This window comes from Eptesicus fuscus, chromosome 8, assembly GCF_027574615.1.
Source record: "Eptesicus fuscus isolate TK198812 chromosome 8, DD_ASM_mEF_20220401, whole genome shotgun sequence".
Taxonomy (NCBI): Eukaryota; Metazoa; Chordata; class Mammalia; order Chiroptera; family Vespertilionidae; genus Eptesicus; species Eptesicus fuscus.
The window spans coordinates 95314746-95326779 of record NC_072480.1 but is presented as its reverse complement, the minus strand read 5'-3'; the positions used below and the strand labels follow the sequence as shown (position 1 = coordinate 95326779).

Sequence of the window (12034 nt, the reverse complement as noted above, 5' to 3'; positions counted from 1 at the left end):
TTTGAAGTTGTTAGGTTTCTAAATAAGCAATATAGGTGTTTTGTTTTGAATAATATACTAATTCTTTATCCTTCTACAATTTTATATAAGCTGTAGACCACATAGATTACTTAGGACTCTAAGTATTTACTCTTCATATTAAAAATCTAATAATTTTTCCTTCTGCTATCTCTTTTTAGATACAGCATTCCTCTAAAGTTTAAAACTAATTTTTTTTCTTTGCTAAATTTAGTGAGCTTTAGCTTCTTGGTGTTTTTGGCAGGGGCTTTGCAGGGGGTGCCCTACATAGAAGTATGGTGTAAGGTCTGTCACCAACGGCCTAAGCTAGACTGTGGCTCTGCCAAACCATCAACTTCTCTGTGCCTCAGTTCACAAATCTGTAGAATGCTACTAACAGTCTTTCCCCCTTCAAAGAATAATTGTGAAGCTTAAATGCACTAACATATATGTCAGTGCTTAGAACGGCCTAGGATATGGCAAGTATTAAAGAAATGTTAGCGAATATTGTTATAGAACACGAAGGGCCCAGTGCACAAATTCGTGCACCTTGAAAGGAACTGTGGGCCATAAGGCTGCGGTGGGCACAGGGGCAAGTCTCCACCCAACCTCCGGACCCCCACCCGGCCCCTCCTGCTGCGGACCCCAGTCCCCTGTCAGGCAGCAGCCCTGCTCCCACCACTGCCACTCCCACGTGCTGACAGTGTCGGCCCCGCTTGCACCCGCTGACAGTGCTGAACGATTGGGGCCGGTGCCAGCAGCGGGTGCGAGTGGGGCTGGCACTGTCAGTGGGTGCAAGTGGCAGCTGCTGCCCTGATCGCCCCTCAGGAGTAGGGGGAGGTGGAGAAGCCCTTAGAGACAATTAGGGCCGGCAGCCGCCACTCACACTCGCTGATGGTGCTGAGCAATCGGGACTGGTGTCGAGGGCCAGCAGCAGGTGTGAAAGCCGGGTGGGACCATGGCCCGTGGGAGCAAAGAATTTTCAGTAACCACCAGAGGCTTGCCCGGATGACAGCGACCAGCGCCCCCCCTTGGCCATGTTCTGCGCTCTGCCGCCTGCTGCCGATGCCCATGTTCTGCGCGCATTCCCTGGTGGTCAACGCACATCATAGCGACCGGTTGTTCAGTTGTTCCGCTGTTCAGTCTATTTGCGTATTAGCCTTTTATTATATAGGATATTTGATAAATCGACTATAGATGGTCATAGAACATCTTAGGAAAAAGGAATTTGAGCAGAAATCTGCAAATAAGATCTGAGATGAATCTTAAAAAGGGTAAGCTTTTGAAGTCAGACTGAACAGATCTATATAAAAGTGTTTGCCCTTGGTAGCTTACTTAATGTTGCTTTCCTGTACAAAAAAGGAGCCACCTTTCAGGCGGTTGTGAGTTGAGAAGTAAGGTATGTGGTTCTGGGACCCTGTATGCCTGCAGGAGTGAGAGCATTCATCCGTGGTGCGTGTCAGCATCTGGACGCTTTCTGTTGGCTGAGCACACTAGATATTGCTCGCTGCAAAAGTGATTTCCTATCTAACCAGGATTCTACATCTGCACTGAAATGAATTTTCGCTACATCCTACATTTTGCAAATAGCAACAAAAACACATTAAAATCCATCTGACATGGCTTTCAGTGACAAAAGATGGGAAACACTGACATCTAGTGGAGATGTAGCAGTATCGCAGAAAATGTTAATCCAGTCCAATACATACAGGGTGTCCCCAAAAATGTACACACACTTTAGCAGCTGGTTCTATTACATTTTGAAAATAAAATGTATTTTAACAAACACTGCTTTTATAATTATTTAAAGTGTGTGTATACATTTTTGGGAATACCCTGTAGTTGTATGTTGCTTTACATAGGCTGTCCTAAAAAAAATTCATATAAAGCAAGTTTATGTTATTATTTAGAAGATATAACCATTGACATTTCTTTTAATCATTTAAAAATAATGCCCTTATAAATTTTGCTACCTAGGTAATATTTTTAATTTTTTTATTTTAAATCACATATTAATTCTATATTTCTCTATAATATCACATAAGCTGTGAACTTCATAGTTTACTAGCATTTTCTAAGCTTATTATATTATTCACATTAAAATGAATAAACACAACATTGTTTTATTGGTCTTCTTGTAAAGTAGTCACTCATAACTACTTAAATGTATAGAGGAGTTCAATTTTAAAATAGAAGTTTTTAATTTTAGAATAGTTTTAAATGTACAGAAAAGTTGCTTCCTATTAGCAACATTTCATGTTATTATGGTACATTTGTCACAATTAATGAACCAACAGTGATGCATTATTATTAACTGAACTCTATATTTCATTCCAGTTTCACCAACGTATTAGTCAGGGTTCTCCAGAGAACTGGAACCAGTAAGATGCATCTATACCCAGGTCTACAGCACATCTTTATCCTTCCTGATAGATTTGTAGAGAGAGAGATATATATACTTATAGATGGATGGCAAACACTTGTCTGGACAGACCTTCCCACCCAGACAAGGGGAGCGGGAAGGCCAGCCCTTGCTCCCTGGAGGCCAGGAGTGGCCCCTGGAGCTGGTGCCAAGAGGCTGAGCGACCTTCAGCCAAAGCCCAGGTCCCGGGAAGGTGCAATCTGGCCTCTGGCGGCGGGAAGGGGAACCGCGTGCTCTCCCGGAGGTCAGGGTCCTGGGAAAGGGGGAGGCGGGGAGGGCGGGGAGCCGGCGGATGGGGGCGGGGAGCCCGCCCAGGTTTGGGAAGAGGGGGAGCTGGGGACCCGCCACCGGGTCCAACCCGACCTCCGGCGCGGCGACCGGGGAGGAGGAGGGAAAGGGTGCGCGCAGGGGCCGGAGGTGTCGCCCCGCCGCACAGGAATCCGGCCCCGGCGGGGCCTCCGGGTCTGGCGGGGGGAGCCTCCTGCGCGCCCGGCGAGCCGCCTCGCCCGTGGGCCGCGCCGCCCGGGACCGGAGCACCCGTGGCCGCGCCGCTGGAGGCTCGCGGTTCCCGGACGCGACTCGGCCGCATGTGCGGGGTCAGCCGGGCGGGGGGCGCAGCGCTGGGCGGGCGGGGAGCCGAGGTCCCGGGGGCGCGGGGACGCGGGGCCCGCCGCCTGCAGGGGGTCCGCGCGGGGTGTGGGCGCGCCGGGGCGCCCAGGCCTGGAGGCGCGGGGCCGGGGCCGGGAGACGCGAGCGCAGGCCTGGGGCTGATCGTGATTGGGTGAGTCCTGGTCTGGGAAGGGAAGGGGTGAACTCTGCCGGGTGATATGTTTGTGCAATGTGCGTGATTTTCCCTGCTGCCTGCAAAGCTGGACTCCATCGCTTCTGCTTCCTTGCATCCATTCCTGAAATTCTCGTGCTGACATCGCGCGGGCCGGCCAGGGGAAGTCGCTCACTGGCTCCTAGAAGCGGCCATGACACCTGATTTGACTTCTCCTGCCATCCCCCGCCCAGGTTACTTCCAGCAGGTTCCTGTGTTAAGTCAGGACAGCCTGAGTGTTTTACAGGGAGGGGCAGGTTCGCGAAGGCCAGTTCATTCCAGAAAATCACCCTGCATTTCAGCCCATGCAGATACAGGGCTCATTTCAGACAACCCCTTTGAACAGGAATACAACATTGAAGCTGCCATGACTGTTGAATACTTGAATTTCTACAGGCACTGGTTTGTGGGCTATCGGGAGGCAGCTTCTTCAAAGTAAAAGCAGATGATCCAGTCATTTCCTTGACAACTAGAATGGAGTGGCTCATGGAGACTGGGACTCAGCCTTAACTTTGATACATCAACAAACTAATACACTGCGGTTCCGTTGTTGCACTTCGGTTTACACCCCAAAGTAGGTCCTGTCTGCAAATGAGCAGCCCTAAATGTACCCACGAAGCTGACGTTTTTCATCTCTAAAATATAAGGAACTAGGGTAGAGCTGTGTTACATGTCTACGTGGTATGTAATAAAAGCTTAAATGTTCCACCACGTTCAAGTATTTGTAGGACAAATCCTGTAAGTTGTGCACATTTTCCTAGACTGTAGGGCTGATGTAGGAGTTGATAGTTTACAGGGAATTAAAGATGTTCAGTATATTGCATGAAACAACAGTACAATACTGCATGACTGGAAGACAGAGAAACCAATGACGCAAAACAAGACATAAAAAGAAAAACAAAAGGTAAACGTTTGCAGATTCTGTTTTTAGTTTACAATGTCAGTAACCTGTGGTCCGTGGAGAGACCAGCTCCATCCCTGTCGTCCTTGTGACCTTGGGCAGTCATTGAGTGGATGGGCTCAAGTTCCTCTTCCGAATTCTCCTGAATTCTGTGGTCAAATGTATGAGCCATTACACTGAACTTGGAAGTTCAAGGAGTCCCACAGAAGTCCAGAGACTTTGAAGACGCGGGGAAGAGCAGAGGAGAAAAAGTTGGAGAAATGGTCTGAAAATCGTTTCAAGGCGTCCATTTTCTAGTAATCCCCACCCCCACCCCCATAGCTGGCCAGCACCCCTGTCTTGGAGACCTCGTGGTCTCACTTCACTTTGAAGTGAGCAGGAGTGGCCTCTTGGCAAGGATATGGTGTCATGTGAGGAGGGAAACTAGTTCTCCCATTTTGTAAATAATTTTCTTAGTTTTAACTTCCTTCTTCCCACTCCTCCCACCCCACCCCATGACCTCAGGAAAAGGGTGAATATTCTGGAAGAAGAAATTATTTAGTTGGAAACAAAAACAAATGGGTATGCGTTTTCAAGATGCACAAAAGGAGAGGAGATGCTAAGTAGGAGCAAGAGAAGCTAAATGAGTGCAGGAGGGACTCCATTCTGTTGTAATCTCCATTTTTTTTGGAGATATCAACTACTGTGAATTTTCTTTCTTTATAAAGGTTAAAATAGTTCCAGAAATGTCTGTAATTTGAAGAATATTTTTGAGTCTGGTCACAGTGTAATCTTTTGATTTAAGCATGACCATTCAGAGTAATCCGAGAGCAAAAACATACTCTTTAGAGGCACTGATTGAATCTCTGCCTATTGATTTGTTTTTTAAGAAACAGGGCAACATTTCCTGACAGGCATTGGTTTAGGTGCTACAGTTAAAGAAAGCTAATAAAGTGTCAAGATCATCATAATAAAAAGACAGGTATTAAAAGAGAGCTTAAGCAACATAAGTGCCCACCCATAGAGGAGTGGATAAAGATGGTGTGGAATATATCTATATCCTATCTCAGTGGTCGGCAAACCACGGCTCTTGAGCCACATGCGGCTCTTTGGCCCCTTGAGTGTTCTAATGCCACTTCTTCAAAATAGACTCGCGTAGGCCCAGATTAGGTTCTGATCGGTTGGTTTCTATGCCAGTCAGAGTCAAAAGCTCCACCTCCTAGGCTGGCATTGCCTCCTTTGGGAAATCAGAATGGCCCCACTCTCTCTCAGGGCCTAATCTGCAGCCTCGCAACAGCTGCTGATCAGGCTTTGCCTCTCTCTCTGGGCCTGATCCACAGCTTCCATGGCAGCTGCAGATCAGACTCTGCCTCTCTTTCTGGGCCTCATGCCTGCAGCCTGCTGTTTGGTCATATTTCCAGTTGTTTAGGTCATGACGGCCCCTGGATTTTTATATATTAGGACTAGTAGAATACTTGGCCATAAAAAAGAGAAATCTTCCCATTTACAAAAACATGGATGGCCCTAAAGGGTATTATGCAAAGTGAAATAAGTCAGAGAGAAAAAGACAAATTCCATATGATTTCACTTATATGTTTAATCTAAAGAGCAAAGTAAACAAACAAAAGAGAAACAGAATCACAGATGCAGAGAACAAGCTGATGGTTGCCAGATGGGAGGTGGGTTGGAGCGGTGGGTGAGGAAGGTGAAGGGGTTAAGTCTAAATTCATGGGTGTTAGGTATAGCACAGGGAATATAGTCAATAATATTGTAATAAGTATGTATGGTGCCAGGTGGGTACTTGAAATGTCAGGGGATCACTTCGTAAGGTATATAAATGTCTAACCACTATGCTGTACACCTGAAACTAATATAATACTGAATGTCAACTGTAATTGAAAAATTTTAAAAGTTTAAAGAAATAAAAACAAAAAGAGAGATGCATACTAAGAAATGTTGTGGGAGGTGCAAGTTAACAAGAACATTTTCATAGGGTAGCATTTGCTAATAATAATAGCAGTGAGCAAGATCAACCTGATCTATCTATAAAGTGCAGCAATTTTCAGCCTTTTTCATCTCATGGCACACATAAACTAGTTACTGAAATTCTGCTGCACAACCAAAAATACCGTATTTTCCAGCGTATAAGACGACTTTTTAACCCAGGAAAATCTTCTCAAAAGTCGGGGGTCTTATATGCCAGAAAATACAGTACTCACTCTCAGCTCCAGCACTGAGACAGTGGCTTGCTGGGGATACATGTACCGTATTTTTTGGCATATAAGACCCCCGACTTTTGAGAAGATTTTTCTGGGTTAAAAAGTCATCTTATACGCCGAAAAATATGGTAGGTTTTTTGCTGATCTGACAAAAAAATAAACATAATGTTGATTCATTCACATTGGATGGCTATGTGTGTGCACATGTGTGGGTATAGGGGGACATGGCAGGAGGGAGGGAGCAACTTTATACAAAGGGAAATTTTAAAAGTCTTAATGAATAAAATTATATTATTATGTTAGAAATACTTTTAATATTTTATTTTATTTTTCAGGAGAGGACTGTCAGAAGGATCTGGGAAACACAATTTTTCTGTAAAAAGCAAAGATCCTTTACCTACACACTTTACAAGTAATGTGCAGAAAGCCATTGATAAATATACCTGGTAAGGATTAATCTATGAAATACTTCTGATTGCAAAACCAAAACATGCCCATAATGAACATGGGAAACAAAATTGAAGATTGGCCGTGAATTTCTAAAAGAAGCAGTTTTATTTTCATATAAAACTAAAATTAGTGAAATGTTACATTGCATCAGTATTTGAAAATTCTGTGTGCTGTGAAATTAGCCAATGAATTTAAAGAAAGAAAGAGGAAGTGGCTCAGAGAAATAAAGCCAGTTTCCAGCCTATCCTCTTCCCAGGAAATCCTATATAATAAAAGCCTAATATGCTAAGTGTCCAATCGTCCAGTTGGCCGTTCAACCAATCAAAGCGTAATATGCTAATGATATGCTAAGGCCGCTCAACTGCTTGCTATGACATGCACTGACCACCAAGGGGCAGACAGTCGACTGGTTGACCAGTTGCTATGATGTGTACTGACCACTAGGGGGCAGACGCTCCAACCAGTAGGTTAGCTTGCTGCTGGGGTCCGACCCATTGGTACTGAGCGAGATGAGCCAGACACGCCCTTGAGCCCTCCCAAGGTCCCTCCCCGGCCCCAGTCATGCACCAGTGAGGTCTCTCGGCCTGGCCTGTGCCCTTTCGCAATCCGGAACCCCTTGGGGGATGTCAAAGAGCCAGTTTCAGCCCGACAGCAGAATGACCGGTCACTGTGATGCTCACTGACCACCAGGAGGCAGACACTCAATGCAGGAGTTGCCCTCTGGTGGTCAATGCGCTCCCACAAGGGGAGTGCTGCTCAGCCAGAAGCCTGCAGTTCTAAGGATGTCCAAATGATGGCTTAGGCCTGCTCCCCCCGAGGGCTCCCAAACTGCGAGAGGGCACAGGCCGGACTGAGGGACGCCCCCCCCCCCCCCCCCGAATGCATGAATTTCGTGCACCGGGCCTCTAGTATTATTCTCTAGTATTATTTATGTTGCCTCCATTTGTTCCTGCAGTGAGTCCGTGTCACCGTTTTCATCCAGTGGAAGCCCCACACCCACAGAAGCCCACAGCTCTTGGTCCAGGTCTGGGACGCAGAGTTCGAACTCGACCACGGGTGTATCTACCGAAAGGAGCTCCATTTGCTCATGGAGAGATGAAGTATGTCTCAGAATACTTTGGATAAGTGCATGATTACAATGTATAAAGAAGAGTTGCTTTCTTATTTTTTAAATTATTTTTATTTTTTATATACATTTTTATTGATTTCAGAGAGGAAGGGAGAGGGAAATAGAAACATCAATGATGAGAGAGAATCATTGATTAGCTGCCTCCTGCACACCCCCTACTGAGGCGCAACCCGGGTATGTGCCCTTGACAGGAATCAAACACAGGGACCCTTCAGTCCAAAGGATGATGCTCTATCCACTGAGCAAAACCGGCTAGGGCTCTCTCTCTCTCTCTCCTTCATGTTTTTATTGACTTGAGAGAGAGAGGAATAGAGAGGGAGAGAGAGAGAGAAATATCTGCGAGAGAGAAGAACCATTGATTGTCTACCTCCTGCACGCCCCCTACTGGGGATGGAGCCTGCAACTAGGGCATGTGTCCTGACAGGGAATTGAACCAGTGCATAGGATGACACTCAACCAACTGAGCCACACCAGGCAGTGCTGCTTTCTTCTTATTATTTTTTAAAAATATATTTTTGTTGATTTCAGAGAAGAAGGGGAGGGAGAGTGAGATAGAAACATCAGTGATGAGAGAGAATCATTGATTGGCTGCCTCCTGCACACACCCCCCCCCCCCAAACTGGGGATCAAGCCCACAACCCGGGCATGTACCTTTGACCGGAATCGAACCCAGGATGAAGGCTGCAGGCCAACGCTCTATCCAATGAGCCAAACCGGCTAGGGCTGCTTTCTTATTTTTAAAAATATCTTTTTACCAATTTTAAAAGCATTACCTATTATACACATACATAGCCATACATATAAAATCATTTCTGTGTCACACATAAAATCTTAAAAATACAGAACATATAAGGAAAAACAAAAAATCACTTATATTCCCATAACTCAAAGCCTCAGCTATTAATAGTTTTGTTTTTTTCTACTTCCTTCCCCTCCCTCTGGGGGTGTTACATTTAATTTCTTATATGAGATCTATGGCGGGAAATTCAGGACAGACGCTGACAGTAGGAACTCAAGAGGAAAATTTGGGTGAAGTAAAAACTAAAAAGTCACCATGGTTAGAGGATTTCTAAGCAGATGTTTTACTTTCACCTTCTAACTCCTGTGGAAACCGTTAACTTTGACCTTATGTTTGTCATTTTGGGGAGTGGGGTTTGGAGCCAGGCAAGCTTTTAGTCTGCAGCTCTGTTGGGTGCTCTGCCGATTGCACAGCCTCCTGCCCCCTTCGCCCCCAAGTGCCCCTGAGCATCCCGGGCACGGCCTTTTGTGAAGCCCTTGTGACTGGGAGCCTCCACTGTAGCCCTTGGGTGTTCTAACTCTTGCACTTTCTTGTGTTGTGTTTTTCTTTGCTCTCTTTAAGAGCAGTTCTCCACTTGCCCGTCTTCCTCCTACCATCTTACAGCTGCGATTTCCAAAGTGTAGGAGGGGACGCTGGGAGGGAGTCAGCTCTGAGTCACTCAGGACCTCTTCAAAGGTGTGACTCTCACTTCTGATAAGCAGCCCCCACCTCATGCCCACTCCCTGCCACCCCCACTCGCACTCTGCTCATGAGTGTACAGATGGGAAGAAGGCTGAGAGTCATGGCTTCACACTGACCAAATTCTGGATTTTCATGTAATTATCCAGAGAGACTCTTATGGCTTTCATTTATAGAACTAGAGACCCAGTGCATGAAAATTCATGCTCTGGAGGAGGGGTCCCTCAGCCCAGCCTACCCCCTCTCACAGTCTGGGAGCCCTCAGGGGCAGGAGGCAACCCAACGATCCAGGGAAGGCGATGGCCCCATCACACCTCTGCTGCTGCCACTGCTGGCAGCGCAAGCCTTGGCTGGCCCTGGTTACCTGAACCTTGGGCGGCCCTGAGCGGCTGGGCAGCTGCCATCTGAGGCTTGCCTGCACCTCAGGCCGGCCCTGGGCAGCTGGGCAGCTGCCATCTGAGGCTTGCTTGCACCTCGGGCCAGCCCTGGGTGGCTGGGCAGCTGCCATCTGAGGCTTGCCTGCACCTCAGGCCGGCCCTGGGCAGCTGGGCAGCTGCATCTGAGGCTTGCCTGTGCCTTGGTCCGGCCCTGGGCGGCTGGGCAGCTGCCATCTGAGGCTTGCTTGCACCTCGGGCCAGCCCTGGGTGGCTGGGCAGCTGCCATCTGAGGCTTGCCTGTGCCTTGGTCTGGCCCTGGGTGGCTGGGGGCCTGAGGGGACTGGGAGACTAGGGGCAGGCCCGGCCTTGCTGTGCCCCTGCCACCCCAGCGGGGCTGAGGGGACTGGGCGCTGCCATCTTGTGGATGTGGGCACTGCCATCTTTGAGGTCATGGCAGTCAGTTAGCATATTCCCTCCTTATTAGATAGGAGGAACATCACTCCAGAACCTACAGTTGCTTTTAAACACCTTTATTTATTTTTTGATAGAGAATATTTGCAAAAGCAGCCAAATGCAATCGAGAGAAAATGGAAAGTAAGCCCTCTCCCAGGCCGCACCCAGGCAATTCCCTCCTAAGAGGCATATGTTATTATTGAGTTTCTCCTTATTTGCATTTTAAAATATATTTTATTGATTTTTTACAGAGAGGAAGGGAGAGGGAGAGAGAGTTATAAACATCAATGTGAGAGAAACGTCGATCAGCTGCCTCCTGCACACTCCCCACTGGGGATGTGCCCGCAACCCTTGACCGGAATCGAACCTGGGACCTTTCACTCCACAGGCCGACGCTCTATCCACTGAGCCAAACCGGTCAGGGCCTTATTTGCATTTTAAAAGAGAATTCAACTCCCTTGCAACCTGGGAATCTAGTTTATTATCAACTGGAGGAAAGAAGTAACACAGAAAATATTGACTAGCATTCTATGAAAATCAACCTGAGTATACCATTTGGATCAGGTATGTCAGACTGAATATGCACTTTGTTGCTCTGAGTTGTGGATTAGATTTCAGGTTCACACATCCCTGGAAGAAAAGATAACCAGGTGTTTGCTCTGGAGGCTGCCTGCTCAGTGTAGGTTCTCCTAATTCTGGTAATGTTCACATTCTCCTCCTTGACCTGAGGGCTGTAGGACTGTTGCCTCCCAACCGTCGAGAACACGTAGAAAGGCTGAAAGGTTTCCTTATCCACATTTCACTGTAGCCACAGTCCAAGAACCTCTTTAGGTCCGGCAGGAAAAATTAATACTCTGGCCTCACCCTAATAATCATGCTTCAGGATTTTTTTTTCCATTGATTGAAAGAATCTGAATGGCCCTTTCTATAAAAGCCGTTTTCCTTTTCAGTGAAAGAAATAGTCTGAACTTTGCAGATATGCTTAGATGTGGTCTCACCCAACCATATGAGAGACATATGTCTGCATATTTATACACGTGTGTGTGTGTGCGTGTGTATGTGTGTGTGCATCTATATAAATAAAACCCTAAGTGACCAGTCAACTGTTTGACCAGTCAACCGTTTGGTTGCTATGATGCGCACTGACCACCAGAAGGCAGATGCTCAATGCAGGAGCTGCCCCCTGGTGGTCAGTGCACTCCACAGCAGGAGCACCACTCAGCTGACGGGCGCCAGACACCAGGCTCATGGCTGGTGAGCGCAGCTGCAGCTGCAGCGGCTTGAGCCTCTCCCACCTCCGCCACAGCCCTACCTAGCGGAGGTGGCAGCAGACGCAGCAGGGCCAGGATGAGTGGGAGCAGTTGGCTTGGGCTCCTCCCCGGCTGCCTGCCACTTGGTGCACTACTACATCCCTCAGGGGATGTCAGACTGCCAGTTTCGGCCCGATCCCCACAGGCAGTCCAACATCCCCTGAGGGGTCCCGGATTGTGAGAGGGCACAGGCCAGGCTGAGGGACCCCACTGGTGCACAAATCCATGCACTGGGCCTCTAGTGTGTGTGTGTGTGTGTGTGTGTGTATGTATATATAATGTATATATATATATATATACATACATATATATACACACATATGTGTATATGTGTGTGTGTGTGTGTGTGTGTGTAAGTATCTATATTAAGATCTGTGTCATTATGTATACCTATACCTATCACTATATCTATGTAAAATCTCAAATATGTCTCATAACTCATGTAGTAGATGACCTCTACTTAATAGTTACAAAAACTGTGGGTCAGAGTGGAATGCAAT

At 47.0% G+C, this 12034-nt stretch overlaps 1 protein-coding gene and 1 pseudogene across 1 annotated transcript in view; one reads left to right on the top strand and one right to left on the bottom strand.

Annotated features, from left to right (window-relative positions):
• The window catches only part of LOC103295476 (plasma kallikrein-like), a 218455-nt pseudogene that overhangs the window by 61544 nt on the left and 144877 nt on the right, over positions 1–12034 (bottom strand).
• FAM149A (family with sequence similarity 149 member A) overlaps positions 1–12034 on the top strand; it is a 40856-nt gene that overhangs the window by 6338 nt on the left and 22484 nt on the right. The window contains exons 3-4 of the mRNA XM_054720270.1: positions 6674–6784; positions 7744–7888. Coding sequence (XP_054576245.1) covers positions 6674–6784; positions 7744–7888 — 256 coding nt within the window. The remainder of the gene's footprint in view (positions 1–6673; positions 6785–7743; positions 7889–12034) is intronic.